The 27,585-nt window shown below is 55.6% G+C and overlaps 9 protein-coding genes across 9 annotated transcripts; 6 read left to right on the top strand and 3 right to left on the bottom strand.

Annotated features, from left to right (window-relative positions):
• Positions 1-5,646: 5,646 nt before the first annotated feature.
• Positions 5,647-7,477, bottom strand: F5144DRAFT_345159 (pre-mRNA processing factor 3-domain-containing protein). Its single transcript, XM_066784254.1, has one exon. It carries the CDS (start codon positions 7,217-7,219, stop codon positions 5,738-5,740), a length of 1,482 nt encoding a protein of 493 aa, XP_066639648.1. The 5' UTR covers positions 7,220-7,477; the 3' UTR covers positions 5,647-5,737.
• A 59-nt stretch (positions 7,478-7,536) lies between these two features.
• Positions 7,537-13,446, top strand: F5144DRAFT_517534 (uncharacterized protein). Its single transcript, XM_066786644.1, has 6 exons — positions 7,537-7,894; positions 7,975-9,450; positions 9,507-9,529; positions 9,580-12,820; positions 12,878-12,951; positions 13,011-13,446. The coding sequence occupies exons 1-6, from the start codon at positions 7,713-7,715 to the stop codon at positions 13,172-13,174; spliced, it is 5,160 nt and encodes a 1,719-aa protein (XP_066639647.1). The 5' UTR covers positions 7,537-7,712; the 3' UTR covers positions 13,175-13,446.
• Positions 13,447-15,449, top strand: F5144DRAFT_581890 (thioredoxin-like protein). Its single transcript, XM_066789454.1, has 5 exons — positions 13,447-13,906; positions 13,968-14,036; positions 14,116-14,146; positions 14,204-14,494; positions 14,862-15,449. The coding sequence occupies exons 1-5, from the start codon at positions 13,832-13,834 to the stop codon at positions 15,098-15,100; spliced, it is 705 nt and encodes a 234-aa protein (XP_066639646.1). The 5' UTR covers positions 13,447-13,831; the 3' UTR covers positions 15,101-15,449.
• Positions 15,450-16,382, bottom strand: F5144DRAFT_581889 (histone-fold-containing protein). The gene is made up of 3 exons (XM_066789453.1): positions 16,012-16,382; positions 15,771-15,923; positions 15,450-15,701 (listed from the first exon to the last, which is right to left on the bottom strand). The coding sequence occupies exons 1-3, from the start codon at positions 16,222-16,224 to the stop codon at positions 15,657-15,659; spliced, it is 411 nt and encodes a 136-aa protein (XP_066639645.1). The 5' UTR covers positions 16,225-16,382; the 3' UTR covers positions 15,450-15,656.
• A 561-nt stretch (positions 16,383-16,943) lies between these two features.
• On the bottom strand, positions 16,944-17,230 carry F5144DRAFT_581888 (uncharacterized protein). Its single transcript, XM_066789452.1, has one exon. It carries the CDS (start codon positions 17,201-17,203, stop codon positions 16,955-16,957), a length of 249 nt encoding a protein of 82 aa, XP_066639644.1. The 5' UTR covers positions 17,204-17,230; the 3' UTR covers positions 16,944-16,954.
• A 643-nt stretch (positions 17,231-17,873) lies between these two features.
• Positions 17,874-18,701, top strand: F5144DRAFT_632341 (histone-fold-containing protein; the record flags this gene model as incomplete). The annotated part of the gene is made up of 3 exons (XM_066792494.1): positions 17,874-17,883; positions 17,946-18,083; positions 18,151-18,701. 3 exons carry the CDS (start codon positions 17,874-17,876, stop codon positions 18,312-18,314), a joined length of 312 nt encoding a protein of 103 aa, XP_066639643.1. The 3' UTR covers positions 18,315-18,701.
• F5144DRAFT_538610 (uncharacterized protein) lies at positions 17,948-18,701 on the top strand. Its single transcript, XM_066787104.1, has 2 exons — positions 17,948-18,083; positions 18,151-18,701. Exon 2 carries the CDS (start codon positions 18,344-18,346, stop codon positions 18,521-18,523), a length of 180 nt encoding a protein of 59 aa, XP_066639642.1. The 5' UTR covers positions 17,948-18,083; positions 18,151-18,343; the 3' UTR covers positions 18,524-18,701.
• Positions 18,702-22,051: 3,350 nt separating this feature from the next.
• On the top strand, positions 22,052-23,046 carry F5144DRAFT_344929 (uncharacterized protein). The gene is made up of 3 exons (XM_066784253.1): positions 22,052-22,312; positions 22,379-22,551; positions 22,655-23,046. Exons 1-3 carry the CDS (start codon positions 22,263-22,265, stop codon positions 22,825-22,827), a joined length of 396 nt encoding a protein of 131 aa, XP_066639641.1. The 5' UTR covers positions 22,052-22,262; the 3' UTR covers positions 22,828-23,046.
• A 2,204-nt stretch (positions 23,047-25,250) lies between these two features.
• F5144DRAFT_344800 (general substrate transporter) lies at positions 25,251-27,239 on the top strand. The gene is made up of 3 exons (XM_066784251.1): positions 25,251-25,541; positions 25,610-26,357; positions 26,411-27,239. Exons 1-3 carry the CDS (start codon positions 25,381-25,383, stop codon positions 27,119-27,121), a joined length of 1,620 nt encoding a protein of 539 aa, XP_066639640.1. The 5' UTR covers positions 25,251-25,380; the 3' UTR covers positions 27,122-27,239.
• Positions 27,240-27,585: the final 346 nt, after the last annotated feature.

The raw sequence follows: 27,585 nt of genomic DNA, 5'->3' as shown, positions 1-27,585 counted from the left end.
AACCCACGCGATTGGGTCATGGGAGCCCGTCGTTCAAATTAACGAAAAATGCTGCCTTTCGCTCCCGTTTCGTAGGGCTACGGGGGACACAACGTCGCGTTTACGGGCCACTCATCAATCAACCAAGCTGCAGTCATGCTGAGCCCTACGGTCCGACGTCGCACAGCAGAATCCAGACCCTATTGGATGCGAAGGATGACTGTGTAATTCCCTCTCGGCCCAGACGATGTCACGCCCCTCGCATAGCTATGGAGCCTGCTCCGAGTCAATCGACGACTTCGGTGGACAGATGACTGCCCGCGGTGGGACTGCGTTGGTTTAGTTTGTCGGCCACCCACCAAGACCTGCATCCCGCAATCTCGGCAGGGCTGTGGGGGCGAGAGACTCGACATCCTGTGGTACGCAAGGAGAGTTGGCTTTTTTATTTTATTTATTTTATTATTATTTTTTGTTGATGATAGGGTTTCGTTCATGATCCTCACAGAAAAGCGCAACCACCAAAAGTCGCTCACCCATGCCATGTGTGCACAGACACGAGAGAACAGCAAACTAGCGGGCGGGTCTCTCCGCCATCCCGGCTTGAAGGAGGCCAATGGCCAGCGCACGGGAGGCCTGCTTGCCCAATCACTGAACTTCAAGGTTTCCAGGTTGCGAGATTAGCCTAGTCATCGCCAGGGGTTGGAGGTCCTTATTGAGACCTCTCCTTCGTCTCCCCGAGACCCCAACGGCGAGCAGACCATGGGTTGTGACCTCAGAGGTCGGGAAGGTGAGGGAAGATCTTACCCTCCCGGTCGCGCCATTTGCCTACATTACCAAATAGATACACACTCGCGAACAAATGGCCTCGGCGGTCTCGTGGTCAATCGGACCACCAAGTGCAATGCAGCTGCGCATCAGAGACCCCCCCTTCGGTCGCATCCGCGGCCACCGTCAGCCTACCCGCGTCACACCGCGGGCACCATTGCGATTCCTGCGGCCCCCAACCCCGAAGACCTTCTTGTTCACCAGCACGCGGCATTGGCCAAACTGGACGGTTGCCACGCACACACCTCTGATCTTGCACCGTTCTTGGTCATGGTTCCCGTGTTCTGTCCCTGGGGGCCAGGCGTCAGCGGCCCGGCTTGGATAAGGTGTGGCCCGCAAGAAAGAAGGACAACAGAACCGCGATTGGCCCAACAGCCGCCTGACACTCTCAAGGTTGCAACGCACGGCTGCTTGGAGATCCCAAGAACCAGCCCAACGGATTCACAATCCAAGAGGCTACTCACTTTCTGGTTAGAACGTGCATCATCATAGCGTCGCCCGGTCCAAAACGCGTCTCTTCGGCGAGCTCATGAAGCATCACCGCACACGGGCTCCTTGGGCCAGCCTAGTGTAAAACGAAATCTGCCGCTGGCTGGCGCTGGCGCACGAGATGGCGTGGCCCAAGTCAGGCTAAATCCTGACCGAGGCAGGGCGGAAGGATCGTGCATAGGGAATGACCAAACAACACCGCTTTGATTGCCGGGCGCACGTTATTACGAAGCACTATCGCAGTCGATCACCAACTGCCCAACCAGGCTTTGAGTCTACCCACCCTGGCTCCGGGGAACGAACTCTCCCTTTTCCAGCCCTTCCGCTTGGACGCAATACCACGCTAGCTTTTCACGCCCCAACGGCCGCTTTGAACCCCTTCCACCACGCGATTCTCTCTACCAGGGATAGGAGAGAAAGAGGGAGGCAGTGTAGTGGTTCCAGAAATGTTCCATGCTCTCCGCAATCCGCGTGCCGTGTTCCTGCTCACTGTCGCACCCCGCCGACCGGCAGGCGGCACAGCAGCCGGCGGCGTTGCGGCGGCGGTTAGGCGCGTCCTCTCCACGCCATGCCACGCGAAGAAGCGCAAGCGGACGATCCGCCGTTGCGGGACAGACAGGCTGCATATTCGCCAGCCGGCCCATGGGGTCGCGGCTAGTCAGTTGTTGGTCGCTCGCTATTCGTGTGGGGTGGAGGGAATGCGGTTGGTCGTTTCTGACGCGGCCGCTACGGGCGCTTGCTCAGGGCTGTTCAAGTTCGGCATTATCAAGACTAGCTAACTACAGATCTGTACAGATGTAACTAGTCTCGCGAGGTAACCCTTGGTGCTTCGCCGTCAGTGTGAAATGGGACGAAGCGAAATGGGCCACTTGCTCCGGGCCCGGCTCCGATGTTCTCGGGACCGGGCCGGGCACGACGCATACACGCAGGGTATAAGATCGACGGAAAACGCATTGAAAATGTCCGGCACTTGTTCAACTATCCTACTTTTCCAGGATTAAAGTCCCCGGCAGAGTTGGTTAGAAGCAGCTCACATGCAGGGTGGCGCGTCTCACTCTCACCCTTCAAAATCTATCGGTTTTGGAAGCGCGGCGGAAAGTTCCAGCCCCCAATCCCTCCCACCCTTCTGCCATCCACTACAAGATGTGGTTGCGCTAGTGAGACTTTAAGTTCTGACACAACACGGCAGTCGAGTGGCCAGATCCTGGAAGACCACCCTCCTTGTCGTTGTCAGAGGTCGAAAACAACAGGCTAGGCATATGCGGTAACCCTTATTACTATGAGCAGCTTTCTGGTCGGATTAACTATATTGGTGAAACATTTGTCACCGGTCCGAAGGACTGGATAGCCCTGGCATTGGTGACGGCGGGACACTGCTCGGTCTTTGGACAGTGATCAGTCTACGGAACGAGCGGATGAAGTCCGAGTTGGCGGGGGTGTCAGCGCTCGGTGTCTTCGTGGCTGCATATTCAGTCTTTCTTGCAAGTGGATTGCGCATGATGTTGTTAAGAAGCAGACTTGCTTGCGAGCACTTGTCCTGCACCTGTCACCTCTTTCCACCTCCATATGCCGGAAGAGCATACATGTGGCGTCGCCAAGATGAGGGGGGTAGAAATGGCGAGAGGCCGAAGGAAGAGAAACGTGGTCCATTTCCTTGCTCTCTGTGTAGGATCATGCAGGAGGCCGGCATCACCCTTGAGGTGCAGGTTAGCCGCCACCGTGTTTATCTGGGTAGGATTGACTTTCTGGGGGCCGTTCTGCTCCCCAGGTCTCACATTTCCGCGCTCGCACGGAATCGCCCGTCGTGTGGCTTGTTGGTTGGTGGTGGTCATCAGACGCGCGTCTCATCCATCGATGTTGTTGTTGCGCGAGGAGGCGAGGGGGGTGGGTTTGGGATTTGCCGCAGGCGCGGTTGTCATTGTCACGCCTTGCGGCCCCGGCTCCGTGGCCGTTTCTTCCCCTGTCCCGCCTTGGGTCCTCCGCACATAGTTACCAGTCGTTATCATGTTGTAACTCGGCCTGTCAAATCATCACGTTGCTTTGGATACGGCCATCTGCGTCTTGGGGCGTTGTCCTCCCCCCCCCCCGAACCTCCTGCAGCCTTGATGTTGCCTTGCCGCACCCAGGTCACGCCCCCCAGTACTACGCATAACTCCGCGTTGCACTCGCTACACTCTATATGCCTGGAGGTGGAGTCTGCGTATGTATGGGCTGACTACTGTAAGTCGCAATCGCTTGGGGGAACAAGCTGCTTGCACGTCGTCTCGCAGCGGACGTGCCTCGAGGCGAGCGCCCGATCAAGTAATCGGTGATGTTTTGTATGTACGTGAGGTAACTCCGGCCGGGGACGGCTCCGTCGTTCAATTGTCAAACGGACCTCGTCGGGGCGAATGGTTCCCTCCCCTCCCCTCCCCTCCCGGGTGACAATGTAAAACAACAGGTGGTATTGCATGCCGATGCGAACAAGACGACTATATTCCCTCAGCGGTCCCTCCCGTTGCTGTGCCGTCATCCGTCCTCACCTGCGCCCCTGGCCCTTCACTCCCCGCAAATTGAGGCCAGGGGGGGCGTTGGAAGGATTCCATGGTGTGGGAGGGGAGATGGCAATGTGTGACCTTCATTTGCCATTGAAGGGCGGGCGGCGTCGACTCTCTACCTCTACACCTAGGTACATAGGACTCGTCGTGTTGGGAGTGAACAACTTCATGGTTTCACAGCGTGTGAGGCTATCGTGACTTCGGAGGTGGACGGCTATGCGAGGTTCTTATCTGCAATTTTTCGTGTGCAACAACAGACACACTGACTTGGCGTGGTACCATCATCTTGTTGACGGACGGGCCTCCGTCTGCCCTCTGGCCCTCTGGCACGTCAACGGACAGAACTCCGCTGACGATATCCCCCTGTCTTGCCCCGGCCGAATTCCCTCTTTGGGAGCAGCCTGCTTCCGTTGTTGTTTCCCCACCAATTGTCTGAGGCCGTTGTCTTCTTCCCGGATCTGGTAATAGTACATCTCCCGCGTAGAGATAGGGAAGGCCGCATGCCTGAGTGGGGGGTTGTGGTCCTCTGGGGGCGTGGGGGGAGGGAAGGGGGGGATAACAAAGGCGTAAGTTGCAAAAAGGGGCGTCGGGCAGCAGGGACTAGCTAAAATCAACGTTTGACGGATCGACCGATGGTATGCACTGATACCTCCGGTGGTGATCATGCTACGTCGGGGGGATACTTGTTAGTCGAATCATGCTGGGACGTGGCAAGGTTGAGTAAACGTTCACCTGTCGTGTTTGATGTGTTGCTTGTAAGGGACAAGGAGGGAGGCTGTTGTTTATTGACTGCTTCAGTAGACGAGAAGAATCCTTAGTGTGGTCGAAGGAGAGAGACACCCAGTCGGGTCTGTTACCTCAGTGCTGCAGCAGTGACCACGGCCCTATTCTCCTCGCTCTTTCGCGACTACATGCCCCATGCCCACATGTTGCTGTTCTATGCGGAGGAGAAGGTCCGAGAATTAATCCCCCGGACAACAACGCTTTGTACGGGGGAAGGGGGTCAAGCGCAAGAGCGGCTTTGCTGTGACGCAAAAAAAGGATCCTAGCAAAATCGAGGCAAGATATCTACTATCTACTTAGTATTTCCCTTTCAACGCATTTCCCTTTATCCTATTCCAGGCGTACTACCGCCCCACAAACCAGTCCACCAATTCATCCCATCCCATGCATATCTAGAGTCACGACATCTAACATCACCACCGAGCAAAACACCGACCACCACCACACCTCGTCTACACAAACACAACCAGCGTTCCGTCTCGGCAATCCCGTTCCACCCCAATATATCTAAGCGGCCCAGACGAGCACGGGCCAAACAAACCCCACGGCGTAGCCGGGCGGGCGCGGCGAAGGTAGGCGAGACAGGGCCGAGGCACCACGTCCTGGCCGCGGAGAACAAACCGGCGGGTTCTTCGGGACGGGGAATGGGTTGTGTACACCCCGAAACCTAGGTGAGGCAAGGGACTTGTGTTGTGTTTCGGACCAAGGGGGTTGGTGAAGGGAAAGCCGGGGGGGGGGGGGAGGGGGGGGGTTCCAAGCAAGCGAAGGTAGCACGAGGTCGCGTCTGGGACCTGTGGAAGGATCGAGACGGAGATATGAATGATGCCGGGTGTGGCACGGAGGGATCAACGGCGGGATCCTGCCGTTTGGTTCGTTCGCTCGTTTCGTGCCCCGTAAAGGAGGGAGGGAGGGATGGGCTGCTGCTTGCCCCACCACTACCATCCGCTGGACGCAGCACAGTATCTCGAAAGGACCCTGTCACAACAATATGGAGATGGTTGCAGCGCAAAATAAGGTAGATATTGCATTTTCTGGCGGGGGGTTTCCAAATGATGTACCGTTGAAACAGGTCTATGGCATGGCTGCCTGTAGCTGTCTCCGCCGATCGTCCACACCAGCAGCCCTCACATCGGGGTATTCTTGGCCTGGGTCCAAAAGTTGTCCATCTTCCTGTGGGAAAGGAACTCCCTCGCCTCCCCATCTGTCTCGCACACCTTGCTACCCCACTTCTTGAACGCGGGAGCCTTGCTTTCGCCCTCGAAAACCAGCACGCACTTGTTCGCCGACAAGTCCTTTAGTTGGCCGTTCTCGTCCTCCCCTTTGAGCCACTCCCGTACCGCGGCGCCCTGGCCCCCTCCCGCCGCAACGGCAGCGGCGGCGTCTTTCTCACGTGACGGCAGCGACTCGCTCCAGTCGATGCGGCGGAGCATGAGCTTCTTGTAGTTGTTGACGCTGTGCTCGCCGCCCTCGACGATGACGAGGCTGAACTTGGGGTGCATGATGCACACGCCACTGAGGCCGTTCTGCGTAGCGTTGATGTTGATCTTGTAGCGGTGTTGCCCATTGGCGAGGCTGCCGATCTTGAACACGACCACGTGGATACCCTTGGCCGCGTCTTTGGCCTGGTTCGCAGCCAGCTTCTCGTGCCTGTCCTCCTTGCTCAGTTTGCGCTCCTCGTTGGCTTGCATGTGCTTGTCGAAGCGGGCGGCGATTTCGCGGTTGACACGCGCCTCGACGGCCGTCGGATCCTTTACAGCTTCTTCACCGAGGACGCGCATCAGGTTGGATTTCTTGACTTTCGGCGGCGGGGCTGGCTCGAGGCCTAATCTGATCTTGGCTTGCTTCTCTTTGAGTTCCATCATGCGCCTCTGCCGCCGGAGCTTTTGCTGTTCTTTGGGTGTCAGGTACATGGGCTTGGGCGCCGGCGCCAGCTTGTCTTGTGGCGGCTCGATCGCGACGGGGTGCTGGATGTATAGCGTGACAATACTATCCGGCGTCGTAATCTTGAGGGATTGCGGGATGTTGCTGTAATCTTTCCCGTCAATGAGTCCCTCGTCCCACCACTCTAGCTCAGGGGGCGCTTCAACCACAAACGCCTTCTCCACTGCCCGGTCCTCCTCCAACCCGGCTTTGCGAGCTTGTTCAGCAATCCTCCTCTTCATGTCCTCGAGCGCAGCCTGTCTTCGAAGCGCGTTGGCCTGATGGATGTATTTGCCCTTCTGGTTGAAGATGAGCTGTCTCGGTTCCCTCGCCCTGCCCGTCGGCACATTGCTGCTGGTAACGAGATATGGGTTCGTCCGTGTGCCATCTTGTGTTGCCGAGAAACCCAACGGCTTCCCCCTGGCGGGTTTGCCAGCATCTGGTGTCGAGCGTTGACCCAAGGATGCTCCAAGGGAGTCGCTCGTCTTGACCGGGGCATTGAGGTCGGCGAGAGCGGGATGTAGGGGGGTATTGAGGCCACCCTTAGCCTTCGCACCGCCAACGGCGGCTGCAACACGGGCTTTCAGAGCAGCCATGCGGTCGGCAGCCGATTCGGGCTTCTGGATTCTCGAAGCCGAGTCATGGCGGGGGCCCAATCCGCCATGTTGCTGCTGGTTTCGATCCATCGTCAAAGCACGCGCTGGCCTTTTTCTGCGGACTGGACTCGTCGGTGCGAGAAAGAATGGTGCGATGGTTATCGAGATGCTATATTGTTGGTGCGCAACTGATGTCTGTGAGTTGGGAGATGACGCGACACGAGACCTCAAACGCTGCAGGATTAACTTAAACTGCCTGTAACAATGCAGCTTGGCTTTACTTAGCGATGGTGCCAAGCCCGATGTTTAGAAGCACAGACGCCAGCTGAGCGCTGCTGAGTTCCCCACACCGCATAGCTGGTGGGGTTCTGCCGAGTCCGACCGCCAAAAAATATTCTCCCTGAAGCTTCGTTTCCAAATCCCCACCAATCACCGACTCGAAAGGCTGCGATTTCGAGAGAGAAGCCGTTTGTTGCCGTCGACTTGACTTCGCAAACCTGCCTTAAAGTCGGCAATCTGTTTGTAGCGACGGCCATACGGCAATGCGACATCAATAAGCCGATTCTCCCTCCGCTTGGCCAGCATGAATATCGCACAACCCGTGGGCTCGTCGCTAGAGAGCGTCGAGTTCACCTTTCTCACTGCCGAAGAGATCCGTTCTATTTCTGTTAAGCGAATCGAGAATGATAGCACCTTTGACAACCTTCTCAATCCGATACCTGGCGGTCTTTACGACCCTGCTCTTGGGTCATGGGGTGACGCTCTGTAAGCCCGCCACCAAACGCGCTCTCTCGGCCCCAGACGAGGTGCAAACGGGGGGATGGGACTAACAACATCATGTGTAGGTGCCGGACATGCAACCTGAACCAGGCCCAGTGCCCGGGGCATCCGGGTCACATCGAACTTCCGGTGCCCGTCTACCACCCGGTCTTCATGGACCAGGCCTACCGACTCCTCCGAGCTCAGTGTGTTTACTGCCACCGATTCCGCCTGCCGCGTCATGAGATCCACAAGTACACCTGCATGTTCCGCCTGTTGCAGGTCGGTCTCATTCACGAGGCGCACATGATCGAATCGTTCTCCGTCAGCGACCTCGGGGAGCAACTCAGGAATCTCACGTTGTCCGATGTTCCGAACCCTGAGCAGGATGAGGCGGAAGAGGAGGGGGGCAATCTTCATGACGGCACCATGCGCGCCAGGGAGACATACGTTCGGCAAGTCTTGCGGGATCACAGGCTCAAGGTCAACATTGGCGACATCAGGAAAGGCAAGCACGAGGGTGCGGCAGAATTGAGGCGAGCCCTCGTTAAAGAGTTCCTTGCCATGATGGTCAAGGAAAAGCGGTGCAGAAGCTGTGACGGCATTTCACCTGTCTATCGCAAGGACCGCTGGGTTAAAATTTTCGAGCGCGACCTGAGCCAAAAGGAAAGGGCGGCCATGGCGCAAGCCGGAAGGAAGCGAACTGACGCACTTGCCCTCGGCCGAAAACCTAAGAAACACAGCCGTGACGAGGGCGTCGCCGACGTCGACTCGGCATCAGAGGCGTCGTTCGGGTCACAGGGCAGCGAGGGTGAGGGTGAGAGTGAAGGCGATGGCGAGGAGCTCGACGAAAATGGGGATGTAATCATGGCGGACGGCCCGCCTAAAGCGAAACGAGCAAAGCCGGAATCAGTCAGGCCCGCGCAGAGGTACCTCAGCACTATGGAAGTCCATAAGCGCCTTGAGCTGCTATTCGAACAGGAGCAGGAGATCCTCTCCCTCCTATATAACTCAAAACCTCGGCCCAGGAACTCCAAGCCGCTCTCCGCCGATATGTTCTTTGTGTCGACGCTTTTGGTTCCCCCCAATCGCTACCGCCCAGAGGCTCGCATGGGAGACTCCCAGATCTCCGAAGCTCAGCAAAACAGCCTTTACAAGCTAATTCTTAGGAGCGCTTCACTTGTGGCACAGATCTCACGAGAAATTAGCGGCCAAACTAAGGAGGGCATTGTGGACGAGGGCAGGAGGACAAGGGATATGAGCTCTCTATACCAGGCATGGACAGAACTACAGGATGCCGTCAATTCGCTCATTGACCGGGACAAGAACCCGGTTCAGGGTGCCGCCGCCAAGCGAAACGAGGAAGGTATCAAGCAGAAGCTGGAGAAGAAAGAAGGCCTGTTCCGGAAGAACATGATGGGCAAGCGTGTCAACTTCGCTGCCAGAAGTGTTATCTCTCCTGACCCTAATATTGAGACCAACGAAATCGGCGTCCCCCCTGTTTTCGCCAGAAAACTCACATACCCTGAGCCGGTGACGAGCCACAACTTCAAGGATCTTCAGTAAGTCATTCCGGGTACGTCTTGTGATTATTTAGCATGCTAACGAAATCAACCAGGCAAGCTGTTATCAATGGTGTTGGTAAGTCGCAACGGGCTGCTGTTTGAGGTCTACAATACTAACGAACTCAGACAAATGGCCTGGTGCTGCGGCGATCGAGAATGAGAACGGCCAGATTGTTAACCTGCGGGCAAAGTCTCTCGAGGATCGTGTCTCGCTCGCCAACCAACTTCTTGCTCCGACCGGAAACAACTTCAGTGGCCAGCGGAATAAGAAGGTACACCGGCATTTGACCAACGGTGATGTGGTTTTGATGAACCGGCAGCCGACACTCCACAAGCCCTCCATCATGGGTCACAGAGTCCGCGTCCTGCCCGGGGAAAAGACCATTCGCATGCACTACGCCAACTGCAACACCTACAATGCCGATTTTGACGGAGACGAGATGAACATGCACTTTCCGCAGAACGAGGTTGCGCGTGCCGAAGCGCTTCAACTCGCCGATACCGATCACCAGTATATCTCGGGGACAGCCGGCAGCCCCCTGCGTGGTTTGATCCAGGACCATTTGTCCGTTTCAGTGGAGCTATGCAACAAGGACGTCTTCCTCGATCAAGGAGCTTATCAACAACTCATCTACGCCGCCCTCCGGCCAGAGAGCGGCCACATTACAGGCGACAAGATTGAGCTCGTGCCCCCGGCGATCATCAAACCGGCGCCCCGTTGGACGGGTAAGCAGGTTATCACAACGATCCTGAAGAACATCAGACCCGCAGACTGCGGTGATCTGTGGATGAACGGATCTGCTAAGGTCAAGAGCCGTAGCTGGGGAGAGGACTCCGAGGAGGGCCAGGTGATGTTCCGCGACGGTGACTTCATCAGCGGCATCCTCGACAAGTCCCAGCTGGGTCCAAGCGATGGGGGGTTCGTCCACGCGGTGCATGAGGTTTACGGGCCATCGGTTGCAGGGAAACTGCTCAGCAGCATAGGCCGGCTATTAACCCGATACTTGGCCATGGTCGCCTTCACATGCGGTATGGACGATCTCCGTATGACGCCGCAGGGAGAGAAGAATCGCAAGGAAACTATCAAGGCCGCGGTAAATATCGGTATCGAGGTAGCAGCCAAGTATGTTTCGCTCGGCGAACAGAAGCCGACCAAGGACGATCCCTTGCTTCTGGAGCGTCTCGAGGAAGTGCACAGAGACGACAAGAAGCAGGAAGGCCTCGAGTTGCTTACCAGTCAGGAATGCGCCAAGCTCTCAACCGAAATCACCAGGCTGTGTCTGCCTGCTGGTCTCGAGAAGCAGTTCCCGAAGAACCACATGCAGTCTATGACAACTTCCGGTGCCAAGGGTAGTCCCGTCAACGCCAACCTGATCTCGTGCAACCTGGGTCAGCAAGTTCTGGAAGGCCGCCGTGTACCTGTCATGGTGAGCGGCAAGACCCTACCCAGCTTCAAACCCTACGACACCGATGTGAGGGCAGGTGGTTATATTGTCCAACGCTTCTTGACGGGTATTCGCCCGCAGGAGTACTACTTCCATCACATGGCCGGTCGCGAAGGTCTAATCGATACGGCCGTCAAGACATCCCGCTCCGGCTACCTCCAGAGATGTTTGATCAAGGGCATGGAGGGTCTAAGGGTCTCGTACGATTCGTCAGTCCGAGACTCGGACGGCACCGTTGTGCAGTTCCTCTTCGGTGAAGATGGCATCGACATTGGGAAACAAAAGTACCTCAATGATTTCGAGTTTGTCCTCCGCAACCTCGACTCCCAGTTGCCGCAGATTAGGTATCATGAGCCCGGCACCCAGGCTCTATTTGAGCACAGGGACGAAATCATGAAGCGGATGAAGAGCGCCATCCGGTCCAGCAGCACCCGCAGCCCACTCGACCCGGTGTCATCGGAGGTTGACCCCACCGCCTTTGCGTTTGCGACATCGGAGAAGTTCTACAGCAAGATGATGGATTACGTCAAGACGAACAAGGACGGGCTGATCAAGGAGAAGAAGGGTTCAGACAGCCAAAAGGGCCAAATCGCTCGCAAGACGGCCGAGAAGATCCTGGCGGCCAAGTACATTCGGTCCTTGGTCGAGCCTGGCGAGGCGGTTGGTATCGTCGCCGGCCAGTCTGTTGGAGAACCATCCACACAAATGACACTGAACACGTTCCATTTGGCAGGTCACTCGGCCAAGAACGTGACGCTGGGTATCCCGCGTCTCCGCGAAATCTTGATGACGGCTAGTTCCAAGATCTCGACGCCGTCCATGACCCTTGTGCTCAACGAGGAGCTCTCGGAGCTAGATGGCGAGCAGTTCGCCAAGTCCATCAGCGTGCTCCCGCTTGCGCACGTCACCAAGGAGGCGGTTGTCCGCGAGCGCGTTGGCCGCGGTATTGGATACGCGCTGGCCAAGTCGTTCGAGATCCGGCTGCGGTTCTTCGAGGCCAACGACTACGCCGGCATGTATGCTATTAACATCCCCGACGTGCTCAACACAGTGGAGCGCAAGTTCATCCCGCTGCTCTCTCTGCTCACCAGGAAAGAAATCAAGAAGAAGCAAAAGTCCAAGAGCGCGGCTACGCCCGAAGTCGGTGTCAAGTCCGGCGTCGTGGAAACGGCGCCCCCCGCTTCAGAAAGGGCCACAGCTGGAGATGATGATGACGATAACGACGAAGGGGATGACGACGCCACGAGCGCCAAGCAGAGGGCGAACCGGTCCGAGGCGGTCTCGTACGGGCCGAACGACGATGAGGATGACGAGATTCAGAACCAACTCCAACGGGAGACGGACGATGTCGAGGAGGGCGAGGAACGGCTTGACTTTGTCGACGAGGCGTACGGCGGCAGCCCTGAGCCCGAGGATGGACTGGGCGACAAGACGGACGAGGAGCGGTCGCGGTCGCGCGAGGCGCGCATCAAGAGCAAAAACGAGCACGTGGCGCGGTTCCGATGCGACGAGGCGGGCGGAGAATGGGTCGATTTCACGCTCGAGTTCGACGCGTCAATCCCCAAGATCTTGATGCTCAGCCTGGTGCAGGAGGCGGTCAAGAAGTCGGTCATCCAGCAGATCCACCGTATCGGAAACGCGGCGTTTGAGCCGAAGAAGAGGAAGGACGAGGCCACGGGCGAAGAGCGCATGGTCGAGATGCTCGTGCACACCGACGGCGCCAACCTCCGGGCCATGCAGCAGTACGGCGACTACATCAACCCCAACAGGATATCAACCAACGATATCGCGCAGGTGCTGGAGGTGTACGGTGTGGAGGCGTGCCGGAGCAATATCGTCGCGGAACTCAGCGGCGTCTTCGCCGGTCACGGTATCGCGGTCGATCCCCGCCATCTGAACCTCATTGCCGATTACATGACCAGGTGGGTGCTTCTAATATCTTGCTTCTCATACTGCGTATCACTAACTGTCGCGTGTAGAAATGGCGGCTTCTCGGCCTTCAACCGTATCGGCCTGACGGGCAACGTCAGCCCCTTTACGAAGATGAGCTACGGTAAGCCTAGAACGATCTCCTTCCGGACTCTGCGTAACAATGCTAACGCTGTGCAACAGAAACCACGGTCGGCTTCCTCAAGGACGCGGTCCTCGACGGCGACTGGGACAGCCTCGCCACGCCATCCAGCAGGCTGGTCGTTGGCAAGCTCGGCACGGTCGGCACGGGCTCGTTTGATGTACTCACCAAACTCCCGACGGAACACAGCATTGCTGCCTTTTAGGCGGCTTTTGGAGGTGAGGGTAGGGTAGGAGACGCTGTGAGGAATCCCGGGATGGTGCATAGATATTGGGCAGGGAAGCGTGCCGGTGTAGGTACGGAGGCAGCTGTGAGTTGAAGTATGTACGGCTACGTTTATGTACGGGGCAGTACGGTAGTGAATCCAGGATTTGGCTTGTGGCATTCCATCGCTCCGTTCTAGTGTAGACATGTCCATGTACCCCACAATCTGGATGCGGGGTTAGCATTGCATTGCCGTCGACCCGATCCCTCGGCTCGCTTCTTCGGTGTTGGGTCTGCAGGATAAGGATACACGTGGGTATAAACAGAGGTGCATCTCGGACAACATCCCCCATTTGGTGGTGGTTTCTGTTTTGTTGAGGTGTTGAATTGCTAGTCCTGCATCCCTGTCTTTCCCGGGGCGTACAACATTTGAGTTTGGCGTGGTCTCCAGGTTGTGGACCGGAAGTGATTAGTTATCAACTCTGTCTTCATCCCCAACCATCTTTGTTCTAATACAACACTCACAACACTTATGGCAATATCGTCGACTACTTATACCCTACCTACAATCACCATCTGTGGCAAATTCTGACACTCAGCAACCCGCATTCGTCTATCGTCCACACTCAAAAACTCAGTACAATTCGCCACCGCAAAGATGGCCGCGCCCAAAATCACACTCTACGTCGACACTGTTAGTCCGTTTGCGTATCTGGCGTATTACATTCTCAGGGTATGTTTAAACCCGAATAATACTGTACATCTTGGCGGCTTCAAACTGACAACAAAGACAGCACGATGAGGTTTTCAAGGGCTGCGACATCACCTACGTGCCCATCTTCCTCGGCGGGCTGATGCACAAGGTGTCTATCTCCTGATCACCTCGGTCATTAAAGGCTGAATTCGAACTGAAACTAACCAACTACTCCCGTCTTTCCACAGTGTGGCAACACCGCCCCCATCAAGATCAAGAGTACGTCTCATCTTCTCCCACACAGCAGCCAGTGACTAACACACAATACCTACACAGACAAGGACACCTGGATCAACACGGAACGCCTGCGGTGGGCGCGGCACTTCTCGGTGCCCATGACCCCCGGCCTGCCGCCCGACTTCCCGGCCAACACGCTGCCCATCATGCGCGCCCTGTGCGGCCTCGCCGAGTCGGATGCCGCCGCCGCCGACGGGAAGCAGCCGCGTCTGACCAAGGCGCTCGACGAGTTCTTTTCGCAGTACTGGGAGCACGCGGCCGCGACGCATAAGCCGGAGGTGTTGAGGGCGACGATGGTGGGGTTGTTTGGGGAGAAGGAGGCGGAGGAGAGTGAGTGTCCTTTTTTTTTCCCCTTCTTTCTGTTGAGAGGGTTGGTGTGGTGTCTGGCTTGGTGCCTTGCCTTGCCCGTCGTCAATCTCCTCAGCACCCCCTCTCTTCTCAACACTTCCACGCGGCTGCGCAGTCACCTCAGCCCAGGCAGCATGCCTCTCAACAACTCCCTCAACCCCGCCCCCCGTGAGATGGCTCCTCCCCCAGTCAGCTCACCCTCCCAGCAACCATCCACCACCCCATGACGGCGACTCCCTTCCCAACCCCTTCTCTCCCCCCTACCTCACCCACCTCCCCACCCATCGCTCCCCTCCTCCCCCCCCCACCGAACTCAACCCACCAACCCCATCAATTAATAAACCCATAGTCCTCACAACATCCACAACCCCCCCCGCCAAAACCGCCCTCACCACCAACACCGACGCGGCCTTCGCCGCCGGCGCGTTCGGTCTCCCCTGGGTGTACTGCACCAACAGCGCGGGCGAGAGCGAAGGGTTCTTCGGGGTGGACCACCTGGGCCAGGTGGCGCAGTTTCTGGGGCTGGCGAGGCCTAGTCCTGGTGCGGAAGGGAAGGGGAGTGGGAGTGGGTGGAAGGCGCTGCTTTGACGAGGTGGGGGGGTGATGGCGTCGTGGTGATGGCGGTGGAGGTGATGTAGATTGAGTGTGTGGTATATGAAGAGGTGTCAAGATGATTCATACGACTTCCATGTCATCGGGCGACTGTCCAGCGTCGGGGTGTCGGTTGAATGGCGGAAGCGGGTGGTTATGAACACCTGGTGCCAACCAAGTCAGGTCTGTGGGGGCTGCGATGACCTGGGTATGGCTCCACTCGCCTCCGTTGGCCGCCGGGGTCGCGATGTCGTGTTTTGATCGCGTCAAACGCGTCGCGCGGGCAATCGGCTCGCCATGTTAGGGTCACCGCCACCGGGGACACAAAGCAAAAGGAAATCGAGTGACACAGATTATCGTGATCATGAAGTCAACGTGGATATTCGCAGCAGTCCGTTTGCCGCCGTTTATGTACAACCCCAGAGCAAAAACCCATCGCAATAAAACGCCGTCCCTTGTCCCGTGAATGAGCCCCTTCATCCAGAGCGCGTCCCAAATGAGAAAGTCATAACCTGCGAACCCCCCAAACTAGCAAAGACCCAAGCAACCATGCTTAGTTGCGCTCACCACGGAGGCGACGAGCGAGCTGGATGTCCTTCTGCAGTGGTTGTTAGCATGTGATGCATGACTCATGGTGTCTGTTGCCTGAAGGCAGGTGGCGGCTTACCGACTGGATGGTGACACGCTTGGCGTGGATGGCGCACAGGTTGGTGTCCTCGAAGAGGGAGACGAGGTAAGACTCGACGGACTCCTGGAGGGCGCCAATGGCGGAGCTCTGGAAGCGGAGGTCGGACTTGAAGTCCTGGGCGATTTCGCGAACCTGGAGTGCATGACGCGTCAGTAAACTGCAGTGTGGATTGCGCGATTGATCGGTCGCAGCGACGCGATCGGTTGGATTGAAAACGTACCAGGCGCTGGAAGGGGAGCTTGCGAATGAGAAGCTCAGTCGACTTCTGGTAGCGACGAATCTCACGGAGAGCGACGGTACCGGGCTTGTAACGGTGAGGCTTCTTGACACCGCCGGTCGACGGGGCCGACTTGCGGGCAGCCTTGGAAGCAAGCTGCTTGCGAGGAGCCTTGCCACCAGTGGACTTGCGAGCGGTCTGCTTAGTGCGGGCCATTGTGGTTGATGATAAAAATTATCAAAGTGGGTTGAAGTGTTGTTAAGTTGGAAATGGAATGACCCGCGATGTGCTGGATTGATGGATGTGGAGTTGTAGTGTGAGTTGAAAAGGGAAGAGAAGTAGTGGGGGGTCTGGGCATTAAATAGGCGGGCGGTGTTTCGCTCAGACTGCAGGCTGATTACCAAATAAAGTGGGCCGATTTCGTTGATTGTGCCTTCTTTTTTTTTGTTGCAACGCGCTACCAGAACCGGGGTCTGTTGCAATAGAATCATGGATCAAGCTTGTGCGGGCGGAATGCGTTCGTTTGGGGCGGTTCGCAGCTGGGTAAGCCAGTCTGAATTTCCATTGGCTCAAAAACTTTAATGCAACCTGGAAGGAACCATGCCTCAAGCGGGAGCATTCCTCGATTCGAGATGTACACCTTGTAAGGCTGCGGGCTGGAAGGCGACGCCGTGCGATGTCGCCGCCAGCCACAGTTTGGAATGCGATGCAATGGGTTTGAGGTTTCGGTTACACCAGATTTTGAACAAAGGTATCAACCTAGAGAATTAGACCATGGCGAGACCTCACTGTTGAGGAACAGACATGATGCCCTACACTCAGCACCCCGCCCAGCTCGCTCACAAAGACTCCCGTGACCATCCTAAGAGAGATGGGTGAATCTACACGTTGAATGCTTGCCTTGTCCACCGGTGGGCAGGCATCTAAGCAGAATCCCGGATCTCCCTCAAAGGTCACAATGTCCATGTCCAAGGTTTGAAGATGCAATGAGTAAGTAAGCATGGGTATCAACTAGCGCCAGGCACAACATCCTAAAACACGCTACTTCAATACAGTGTGGCAAGTTTGAAGGTATCAAGGAACAGCCCTCGAAGCCGGAGACAGGGTAGACATATTCCGAAACGCTGATATATCCGGGGAAGGCAAGACGAGTGTGGACTGAAAGCACCAACACCGACATCTGCCATCCCCGCATTGCCTTGTAGGGCCGAGCCAGGACGGCGTCTTCCGGAAGAGGAGGCTATCCACATGAGTACGTACTCCCGTGTCGAGAGCACCAAGCACCCGGTATGTGACAGCGCCGGGCGTTGAGAGGGAGGGGCTGAGTGGGAGATTCTTTGTATCCAAATCCTGGGGACGGGTGACATGAAGGCGGCGCGTGTCTGAGAGGAGGCCTGTCATGGGGACCGGGCCGGTCAGGGCAGGCGGATACACACCGGAACGCTCCAAACCAAACCCGTCCTGACCACGATTGCTTCTTTGCGGAAAAATGCCACTCGGCATTTCAACCACTCATAAATCGGCACGCGTTGAAAAAAGGCAGATGTGTTTCCGAGGCGGGGCGCTTCCTGCGATGTAAAGTTGCCCCACATCACTGTTCCGCTCTGAGCGCACTCCAAAACGCGTTCCAAATCAGCGCAGGGGTGGTCAGAAAAAACAGAGCCAAGCAAATCAGACTGATCTGATTGCAGGCGGCTGCAGTTGCTGCCGTTGGCATTGCCGCATTTAAAGCCCGCTTCTCTTCCCCACGTTCGACTTAAACCTTCCCCCATCCCTCGTGCTCATAACCTACATCCAACAAGCGTTGCACATCTTCAGCCTCACATCCCACCACCACACTTTTTTCAACCCCCCAAACCATCATCATGACTGGACGTAAGTCATACCCTTAGCTACATCCACATCTCGAGTGTTGCACGATGCTAACTCCCATCCAGGCGGAAAGGGCGGCAAGGGCCTCGGCAAGGGCGGTGCCAAGCGCCATCGCAAGATTCTTCGTGACAACATCCAGGGTATCACCAAGCCCGCTATCCGCCGTCTGGCGCGTCGTGGTGGTGTCAAGCGTATCTCAGCCAGTATGTCACCCCGCTCTCCAACATCAGCCCCTCTTCGAACGCGTTCTAACGCGTCACCCCCCTACAGTGATCTACGAGGAGACCCGCGGTGTCCTCAAGTCCTTCCTCGAGGGTGTCATCCGTGACGCCGTCACCTACACCGAGCACGCCAAGCGCAAGACGGTCACGTCGCTCGACGTTGTCTACGCCCTCAAGCGGCAAGGCCGCACCCTCTACGGCTTCGGCGGCTAAACGGGCCGGCGCCGTGGCGACGACTCTTGATGACATTTCAGCGCGTTTTTCACACGTTTTTACTCTCCATCGGTTATGGTTGGGCTGCGATGAGTTTTACGGGGGCAACTGGGTTTTTATTTTCACTTTCGGTCTGTCTGGGTTATGTGTACCATACGGGGGCGGTCAACAACGGGTGTTTTACACGGGTGGACATACCAAAGGCATAATCGATGCGATCTCCTGCTTGCTGCGGGGCGCATTCTTGATCAAAATCTCTGGCTCCTTCTGTGAATTGTGACGCGTCGCGTTTGTGTTTATGCGCAGTGTGGATCCCACGCGTCGATGATGCTCTGTCGCTTTATGTGTCTTGTCAGCTGTCCCATGCTTGTATTTCTTGAATCCTTGGCGCTTTCGAGTCTCGGCTGATTCTAATCACTGATCCTGCGTTGTGTGACTCAATCTCTTCCGCCTCTTTCGGCTCGTGGCTGCTGCCTAACTCGCTCCAGCCTTGCACTCGCTGTTGAGTCTCGTTATCAGGAGCCGGCTGAGTAACAACCTGCGCACTGATTGCACGAGGGTTTGGCGCCAGCTGTCCTCCTTAGTAGTAAAAAGACAGTTACAGCTACGTCAAGTCGGTGTTAATGTAGGCGTATCAGTGTAGTCCAACCTTCGAATGACTGAGTCTCGGCTCTTCACAGGGAAAAGCATGGTTGCATATGACTTGAGGCAACGTTGGCAATGAATGTTGATCTCTTTTAAAACGCCATCACCTCCTTGAAGTTCATGTCGGCTGATGTGTGACTGGCCGAGTAATCTACGACTAAAGGTTTCCATGTGTTAATTGGGGGCTTGATCATTAGGTTCTAATTCAACTTTCGTCCTAATCACGTTCATTCGGATACAAGTCGAGTCAGTGGTGTTTAAACCCTAAAGCAACGTGATTTTCGAACATGGGAATGACATCATAACCGAGCGCTGACTCTAATGCTGTTCTTTAAAATCTCGATATGTAAGGGCATATGTAAGGGCATATCTAAGTACACTGACTTTTATGTCAAATCACCATGCCCATTTCTCAGCCTTATTTGGCACGGGGGTTACTTGACCAGTCCATAGTTAGGACATTATCACTCTGTGATGCCATGGGCCGGCATCCAGGAAAATGGAGGGTTGTAGAGTAAGTACCACTTCGAATGTAGGTATTTGAAAGAAGGGGACTTCGTAAAAATGAAAACATTACTAGGCTAAGAAGGAAAAAAAAAAAAAACAAGAACGAATGTCACCACTGGGCTCCGTTGTGTACATGTATTGAGAGGGACGGGATGTGTGTTGAATAATAAATGAGCGGTATTATTTATATATGGCAACCAACTTACCTAAGTAAACACTCCCCGTGGACCACGGTTGTAGTAATAGTGATGGGCATCTTATTAGTGGCCCGTTGGCGTTAAGATATTTAAGTACGTAACAAGCGTGGCGTTTATGTGATTGATTGCAGCTAGCAACAGATTAGCCTTCTTCCCTTTTCATTGAGTTTCAGATCCCTATCGCAGTTTCAGCATCATTCACTGCCTAGCAATTCTATCCCAAGTCCGTCTCGTCCCGTAACTGATATGCCCATCAACTCTATTTGACCCCTTATTTTTGTTGCGAGTGGCTTGAACACCCGTAGTTAAAGCGCTAAAGGCAGGGTCGACTTCTATTAATCTCAAACCACCTCATACCTCGCTCGACTAGGTATCGAGGCAACGGAGCAGCCCATCATTGAGATGGACGAGCACTCCTGCGATGACAGCGCCGAGCCCATTATGGGGCTGGCCATCATCGACACAGAGGGGACGGGGGAGTCAAATGGCTCGCTTCACTACGTAAGTAACCATCGATGCCAATAACCTGGTGCTCGGCGAAAGTTGATAGCCCGTGTTAGCTTGATAACACTCGCTCCCTGTCACTCGGTGTGGACATACGATCTGCACATGTATCGAGCGAGGGTTGCATAGTCAAGACGAACAGTGGCACAACAGTAGTGCAACAGAACTTAAGACGGACAACACTCCTTAAGACGGACAGCATCCCTTAAGATGGGCAGCACTCCTTAAGATGGACAGCACCTCTTAAGATGGACAGCGCACCTTAGGATGAATGGGCAGCGCACCTATATAGGTACCGATGTCAACAGGAAGACATTCAAGAGAGCTTTTTCGTCTACCGTTGCAAAATTACGGCGACAACGCCATTCTCCCAATCTCGAGTATTATTGCCTGCTGGCCATGCTACCATCTCTAGTCTGCGAGGTCTCGCAGAGCGATGACACGGTAACCGTGGCCATCCAGGACGTTACTCCGCGCTTCTTGACCCCCAATGTTGTCCCAGTCGCGGGTATCGACAGCCAGGAATTTGTCAATTGCCTGGGCTGTCTTGCCGTGCTTTGAAATGTCGTAAGGGTATCTTGGGTTCCTGTGCCAGTTCTGGCGGGCGGCGCGTAGCAGGAGGGAGATACTGGCGAGGAACTTAAGGTTACGCCACATCCAGGATCTCACCTTAATGGAATTGTCCTCGAAGTGGCTGACTTGACAAGTCTCTTTCGAAGTCTGTAGTAAATTCGTGGCTTCCCGGAAGACTTGGGAGAACGTGTCATCGAGCAGCCGGGTAGTTATACTGGTCAATTGCCTGGACCGTTTGCCGTGCTTTGAAATGCTATAAGGGTATATTGGGTTACTGTCCTAGTATTAGTCGACAATGCTTCCGAGTCGAGCGACGAGTTCCTACATCTAGCTGCGCCGCTAAGTAGGTCAGATGGCAGCGAAGGTGTGAGAATACAAGGTGCAATTGCTGTCCCGCAATTGCGACGTAGTTTTTGCGACAGAAGGACCATCAGTTTTAGCTGAAGGTCAAATACAGTCGCCATTTGAGTCCTGCCGCTGCAACGATCGGAGGGACGCAAATACACCACTTGCTACCTACTTGAGGTAAGTGGACCATGCCCTAGAATCAATGGATTGATGTGCAGATTTGCAATCGAGTTTATCTGTAATTTCCTTTGCTCCTGCGCACAACACCATGAACTTAATATGAACTACCTAATTAAGCCGTAACCTCAACCAGGAGGGGCGTTCTCTGGCAGGACTGACACAAAAGAGGTATCGTGGGCAACCATTGCCAGTATTTTGCAGCTTTACTATACACGGATGCTGGAAACATGGCAGCTAGTAAACACCGACAAACTGGTTAAGTCATCAACTCGAAGAGATGTACCACTGGCTTGCCCGGCCCTTGAATCATTATCGTCCTAGCACTGCTTGCTTCCCCATCCGCCTCAAGCTCAACTGACGCAAACAGTAAACCCGAGATCCGAAGGACATCCCTTGCTTGACAATACTCGAGGGGTAGTATCCCAACGTTCCAACGTTACTCACGCTACCCAGCAACAACATCAACTCTCACCCCCAGGGTCGCATCGAGCCCAACAGGATACTCCTCCAAACGGGGCCAACAACATCACAAGTCCCCGGGATATGCCCACCAAACCCAAACAGACCCTCAGCCGTCGGACAACAAAGGCAGGGCCGTTGAGCGATGGACTCGTGTTGGAAAAATCCCATGACATCACGCGAAGCCACCAGGGGAATACGAGGTACAGAGCTTTGTGGCTGCAGGTCTTGGCTCAATATAGCGCCTAACCGAGACAAAGCTGGAGAGCCATGATTGGAGTACCAGCAAACACGCCGTAACGCTCGAAGCTTGGTAGCTCAACTGGGCTGGCGTGGCTGGACCTAGCCGTTCCCCGCAGTGACATCGACTGGCTCGCTCGCCTACCGTGGTACCAATGACAGAGGTTCATGTCAGGGCGAGACATGAGGTTAATTTTATATTTATTCCTCGTCTGCTCCTGAGTCGGAGTCTCACCTTGCGCGTTGTCTCACCATCTTGCCAAACCGGACAACACGGACAACACATCCAGACAAGATGGCTCTGAGATATTCGTCGCTCGTTTTGGTGGCCATTGCCACCCTCATGTGAGTGGACTTACACATGCACCCCCCACTGCCATGAACTGCAGCTAACTTGGATGACCACAACAGGCAACCGGCCATGGGCTCACCTGCCTGCCCGGCCCGATCTTCAACAACGCCAACCCCATCCGGGCCCTCGACGTTGCCAGCCTCATGCACGTTCCGGCCGCAGGCAACGACATATACCAACGACGGGTGCGATTTCAAGTGCCCGCCGCAGTCGGCGTGGTGCATCGCGGATGGTACGTGACACTCGCCAACCCAACACAACCCTCCCGGCGGTTCCGATGGATGCCCCCCCCGAGGGCGTGTGAGCGAGCGAGCTAATGGCTGACAACCTCCTAGCTTTCGTCGTGCTGCCGTGCGGGTGTGACCGGGCGGCGGTTGCCCCCACTACCGTCAGCCGCTGCCCTACGGCAAGCGGCAACTGCTTCCAGTGCTCAACCGGCTGGGGCATTGCGACCGTTACTGACTCCAACTGCCCACCGTCTGCGACTGCGACGGCGACTGCGGCTTAGAGGCGGGTCACGGGGATTATTGCGGGATGTAAGGGGCAAGGAAAGGCGGAAGGGGAGATCCTGGGCAAGTGAGTTTGTGTAATTGTTGAAAGGAACCAGCAGAGTGATGGCGGCTATGATGGCAGGAATGGGGGCATCACGGCACATGCGGAGCCGCACTGCGTAAGACAAGCGACGCTTGACCTGGGGATCTCTTTCCGTTTATATGCCAAGAAACCATCGGAAATAGGTTCTCAAGCTGGCATTAGGAAAGCAGAATTGAGTAGCTGTTGACGAACTCCTTTTGCCATCGTTGATCCCGCTCTGCTTTGTCGGCTACATTCATGAACAGCACGCTTGGCGATTCAGACGTGGTTATCGCAATCCGAACGTCGGAAAACAGACCGCCCGAGACTGTCAGAGGATGCTAACGCCATGTGCCGTTGCCATGATATGCTGATTGACCTCACTCGATCGTGGCCACGAGCCCAGATGTCGACGCCAGGATTTCCACTGGTTTCATCGCGTCTCGGCACAAACTTTTGGGACCGGTAGAGAAAGAACGGAAAGCAAGGGACTGGCCGGTTTCCGAATCGAAGGACAGAGAAAAAGGAAGGAGCTCTGGATCATGGATTTGGGCCACCGAGTTCCTACCGCTGGGCGGGAGCGCTCTTGATGAGGTGGGAAGGAAGTCATTTTTTCACCCGGTAAAAGAAAGAAAGAAAGAGAAAGGAGAATAAAAAAGATAAGAGAAAAAGGGGGAAAAAGAGAATCAAAAACAAGAGCAAAGAGAAAGAAAGAAAGAAAGAGCTCCGGGCATCTGAGGCGCCTTAAATGTGTTGGAAGCTTGCTGTATTTCGAGCTGATTAATTACCTAAGGAAACGCGCTGTACTGTGGAGCATAGCGCGTGTTGGTCGCGTTCGCCAGGGGCCGGCATTCCAGGTGGGGTGTGTAGTGATTGGCTGAAGGTGCCCGGGGTTTCCTTTTCAGGACGGACAGGGGTTTGCGGGTCTTTCCTTCAGCTGGCGCGTTCTTGCCTCCTCTGTTCGTCTGATCAACTTCCTCCTGTTCCTTCGGAATCCCCGACCACCTGAGGTCGCGGTTTCCAATGCAGGCCGTGGCTTCGCCGCAACCACGACTCAAACTGACAGCAACGGTTTTCGGCTGACATGGCGGAAACTACTGCACAGGTGGCTGCATGCTGTCCTAGTGGATGAGGCATCCGGGAACGGGGAGGCGCAACTGCTGTGCATCTAGTGATGTTTCACAGTCGTCGCGCATTTGGGACCTGGGCTTGAACGTGAAGGGTGATGCCTGGGTTTCAACAAAAGGGCCCGGATCTTCAAAACTCGACTCGAACCATTCTGTCGATCGCTTTGGCCCGCAAAAGATTCGAACAAGTGTTCTATGGAGCCTCACGTTGCTTCCATGGTTTGCGAGCCGTTTATCCGATCAGCAAGCTCGAACGAGATCTGAAGAGGCAGGGTGCTAGGTTCACTGAGTTGTGCTTGGCTGTCATATCGGGCGGTGGTGGGTTTGGACACGAGGCTTCTTAACCCCGAGCCAACACCGTCTGCCGGCGCTTGATGAGGCTCGGACAAACACGATTTCCATCGGCGACAGACCGACAAAACTTGGCACGCCCGGCACGCCGGGCTCATTCCGGCGTCATCTACCGGCAAAGTGGGACACGGGTCTCGACTTTACATCATCGGGTGGGATGTCTCAATCTGGACGAGGGGCTCGGGGTTGCGGGAAACGCTAGAGACCCCGTATGTGGGATGCGCGATTTGAGGGGAGAAAACACTCGGGGCCCCGGATACCGACTACGTCGTTTCCCCGGGGGCGTTTGACCTGGAGTATCTCGTTATTCGGTATGTCTTGGGCGACCACGTTGCGGTATGTTTGCGAATGGACACGGAGGGAGTATGCCATGCATGCGACTGGCAGGGTTCCGGGTTGTCTATGTTTGGAAACTCCGTTCTGGTCCCACCTTTGACGGAGCCGCAAAGGTCTCCGCCAATTCCGATGGGAACGGCCCGATAACGCCACTCCACTAGGCATGTTGATGACGTTCGACAATGATCTCGAGATCCACGTCTTTACGGGCCTTTCCGGTGACAAGCTGCAACTGCCGTGATGCGCAGATCCAGGGTCGACAGTTTGACGATGGAGGCTCCCAACGAAGTCGGCCTCGTCAGGGTCCGTCACCGTCAAGTGGAAGGCGCAACCATGAATTCGGAACCTCCACTTTCGGTAGGACCGGTCTCCAGCGCCCCCATCGCTCCTGCTCATTGCCCCCTTCGACTCCATGGGGCCCCTCGTCTCTTCGCGCTTTCCCCCTCCATATTGGAGCCCGTAATGTCCAGCTGATCAAAATTCAGGATTTTTACCAGACGAGAACCGTCCTGGACCCTCTCTTTTCTCTTCCACCGGTTCGAATTTAATATCGCAAGACTCCCGGCTTTCATCGTTTCTATCTGGGTCGTCTTGCCACGTCGTCATCTTATGAAAGAAGCCCTTTTTCGGCCCGCTGACTAGTCACCAACTCCTTTGGCCACTGATTTGACGAGATGGCGTTCTCACGCTTCCAAAAGGCGTCGGCTGAGCATGGCCCCGCTAAGGCTGAGGGCCCATCCGCGGCCGCTATCGTTGCGGAGCAGAAGATCACAGCTATTGCCATCTTCCTCGGTGCGGTCGCCAGTATTGGTGGCTTCATGTTTGGCTATGTCAGGTAAGCAAGCAAGCAGCTTTGCCCTTGCTGGTACCGGTCTGTGGCCTGGGTGCTGACCCCGACCCCAGCGGTCAGATCTCTGGTTTCTTCGACATGGAGGACTACGGCAATCGCTTTGGAGTACACAACCCCGACACGGGCAGGTATGACTTCAGCGCTGCTCGCCAGGGCGCCATCGTCGGTCTCCTTCCTGCTGGCTGTCTCTTCGGTTCCCTGATCGCTGGCAACATCGCCGACACTCTCGGCCGCCGCATGGCCATTTCAGTGTCGGCCCTCTTTTGCTCTGTCGGCAACATCATCGAGATCTCGTCCGAGACTTCATGGGCTCAATTCGCGGTTGGCCGTCTCGTCACCGGTCTCGGTATCGGCGCCCTCTCGGTGGCTGTGCCCATGTACCAGTCCGAGTCAAGCCCTGCTATCCTTAGAGGCGTTCTCATCTCTACCTATCAGCTTTTTATTACTTTGGGTATCTGGACTGCGGAAATGATTAACTACGGCACCCACAATATGTCGGGCTCGTCATCATGGCGGATCCCCAACGGCCTATCGTTCCTCTGGTCTCTGATCCTCGGTGGTGGCATCCTACTTCTGCCTGAATCTCCTCGCTACGCGTATCGCAAGGGTCGCGAAGAGGAGGCTCGCCGCACCATCGCACGTCTTGCTGGCCTCGACACCGACGCCCCGTCTGTCAATCAGCAGATCGACGACATCCGTGCGAAGCTCGATGAGGAGAAAGCGGGCGCGACCACCAGATGGTACGAGATCTTCACGGGCCCTCGCATGCTGTACCGTACATTGTTGGGTATCACGCTTCAGGTGAGTTTTCCGCGAGTTTCCCCCAGATTGGCAGGTCACTGACTGTTTGGCAGGCTGGACAACAACTCACGGGTGCCAACTTCTTCTTTTACTACGGAACAACCATCTTTAGAGCCACGGGCCTTAGCGACAGCTACGTGACTCAAATTATTCTGGGATCAGTCAACGTCTTCTGCACCTTTGGCGGTCTTTATGTAGTGAAGAAGTGCGGTCGGAGAAACGCCCTCATGGCCGGCGCACTTTGGATGATGGTGTGCTTCCTGGTTTATTCGTTCGTCGGGCACTTCAAGCTCGACCCGGTGAACCCCGCGAACACCCCAGCGGCCGGCAACGTTCTCATCGTTTTCTCCTGCCTTTTCATCGTTGCTTTCGCCACGACTTGGGGTCCTCTCGTCTGGGCGGTCGTCGCCGAGCTTTATCCTGCCAAGTATCGCGCACCGGCCATGGCGCTGGCCACTGCGAGCAACTGGCTGTGGAACTTCTTGATGAGCTTCTTCACGCGTTTCATCACGGACGCCATCGACTATCTCTACGGATTGGTGTTTGCGGGCTGCTGCGCGGTCCTCGTGCTCGTCGTGTTCTTCTTTCTTATTGAGAGCAAGGACCGGAGCTTGGAGGAGATTGACACCATGTACCTGCTACACGTCAACCCGATCAGCAGCAGCAAATGGGACGATAAGAACGTGCCAGGGAGCGCCGATACGAGTGGCCGCCAGTCACGGCAACAATCGGTTCACGACGAGGAACATGTCGAGGCTCCTTGAGAGAAGCACATTCTGGGAAATGGGATATTGAAATAGAAGACCTGGCGTCATGGAGCTCATTTGGTGGGGCATATACAACTCTTGTGGTCTTGGACCTAAAGCATTTGTGGGTTGAAAAGGTGTTGCTCGGGCACATCAATTGGGGGCTGTGGTATTATTAGTCTGCTTTTGGGATTGAGGCATTCACAGCACGGTCTGTGTATTTGATGCCGGCCATTCTGGGCAATGAGTCTGTATGATACCAATAGCTACATTCAGAGGGTTAGTTCGGAACGCAGGAGCCCAGGGGGCGGTCGATGCTATCCACCACACCATAGCTTTCCTAGCATGGTTTGCCAAGGTTGACGGGTTTTACTTAATCATTATACAGAGTACATCTCGTCGTTTGATCAGGCTTTCTGCGGCTGGCGTGGGATGAGGGAACCAAGAAAAAATCTGATTTTCTTTGCGGTGACCTGACGTTG

The sequence above is a fragment of the Chaetomium tenue genome, assembly GCF_020726465.1.
Source record: "Chaetomium tenue strain MPI-SDFR-AT-0079 chromosome Unknown F5144scaffold_6, whole genome shotgun sequence".
Classification (NCBI taxonomy): Eukaryota; Fungi; Ascomycota; class Sordariomycetes; order Sordariales; family Chaetomiaceae; genus Chaetomium; species Chaetomium tenue.
This window is presented reverse-complemented; position numbering and strand designations above follow the sequence as displayed.

What these genes read in the sequence shown, in the direction of transcription:
- F5144DRAFT_344929 (XM_066784253.1), top strand. Translation starts at nt 22,263, where the DNA reads ATGGCTCTGAGATATTCGTCGCTCGTTTTGGTGGCCATTGCCACCCTC. An exon ending in GTGGCCATTGCCACCCTCAT is followed by an intron (nt 22,313 to 22,378) that starts GTGAGTGGACTT and finishes TGACCACAACAG; the next exon opens with GCAACCGGCCATGGGCTCAC. An exon ending in GGCGTGGTGCATCGCGGATG is followed by an intron (nt 22,552 to 22,654) that starts GTACGTGACACT and finishes ACAACCTCCTAG; the next exon opens with CTTTCGTCGTGCTGCCGTGC.
- F5144DRAFT_581888 (XM_066789452.1), bottom strand. Translation starts at nt 17,203, where the DNA reads ATGCGGGGATGGCAGATGTCGGTGTTGGTGCTTTCAGTCCACACTCGT.
- F5144DRAFT_345159 (XM_066784254.1), bottom strand. Translation starts at nt 7,219, where the DNA reads ATGGATCGAAACCAGCAGCAACATGGCGGATTGGGCCCCCGCCATGAC.
- F5144DRAFT_538610 (XM_066787104.1), top strand. Translation starts at nt 18,344, where the DNA reads ATGACATTTCAGCGCGTTTTTCACACGTTTTTACTCTCCATCGGTTAT.
- F5144DRAFT_344800 (XM_066784251.1), top strand. Translation starts at nt 25,381, where the DNA reads ATGGCGTTCTCACGCTTCCAAAAGGCGTCGGCTGAGCATGGCCCCGCT. An exon ending in TTCATGTTTGGCTATGTCAG is followed by an intron (nt 25,542 to 25,609) that starts GTAAGCAAGCAA and finishes CCCCGACCCCAG; the next exon opens with CGGTCAGATCTCTGGTTTCT. An exon ending in TGTTGGGTATCACGCTTCAG is followed by an intron (nt 26,358 to 26,410) that starts GTGAGTTTTCCG and finishes ACTGTTTGGCAG; the next exon opens with GCTGGACAACAACTCACGGG.
- F5144DRAFT_581890 (XM_066789454.1), top strand. Translation starts at nt 13,832, where the DNA reads ATGGCCGCGCCCAAAATCACACTCTACGTCGACACTGTTAGTCCGTTT. An exon ending in TGGCGTATTACATTCTCAGG is followed by an intron (nt 13,907 to 13,967) that starts GTATGTTTAAAC and finishes CAACAAAGACAG; the next exon opens with CACGATGAGGTTTTCAAGGG. An exon ending in CGCCCCCATCAAGATCAAGA is followed by an intron (nt 14,147 to 14,203) that starts GTACGTCTCATC and finishes ATACCTACACAG; the next exon opens with ACAAGGACACCTGGATCAAC.
- F5144DRAFT_517534 (XM_066786644.1), top strand. Translation starts at nt 7,713, where the DNA reads ATGAATATCGCACAACCCGTGGGCTCGTCGCTAGAGAGCGTCGAGTTC. An exon ending in AGCTGTTATCAATGGTGTTG is followed by an intron (nt 9,530 to 9,579) that starts GTAAGTCGCAAC and finishes TAACGAACTCAG; the next exon opens with ACAAATGGCCTGGTGCTGCG. An exon ending in CTTTACGAAGATGAGCTACG is followed by an intron (nt 12,952 to 13,010) that starts GTAAGCCTAGAA and finishes GCTGTGCAACAG; the next exon opens with AAACCACGGTCGGCTTCCTC.
- F5144DRAFT_581889 (XM_066789453.1), bottom strand. Translation starts at nt 16,224, where the DNA reads ATGGCCCGCACTAAGCAGACCGCTCGCAAGTCCACTGGTGGCAAGGCT. An exon ending in AGCTCCCCTTCCAGCGCCTG is followed by an intron (nt 15,924 to 16,011) that starts GTACGTTTTCAA and finishes CATGCACTCCAG; the next exon opens with GTTCGCGAAATCGCCCAGGA. An exon ending in AGCGTGTCACCATCCAGTCG is followed by an intron (nt 15,702 to 15,770) that starts GTAAGCCGCCAC and finishes CAACCACTGCAG; the next exon opens with AAGGACATCCAGCTCGCTCG.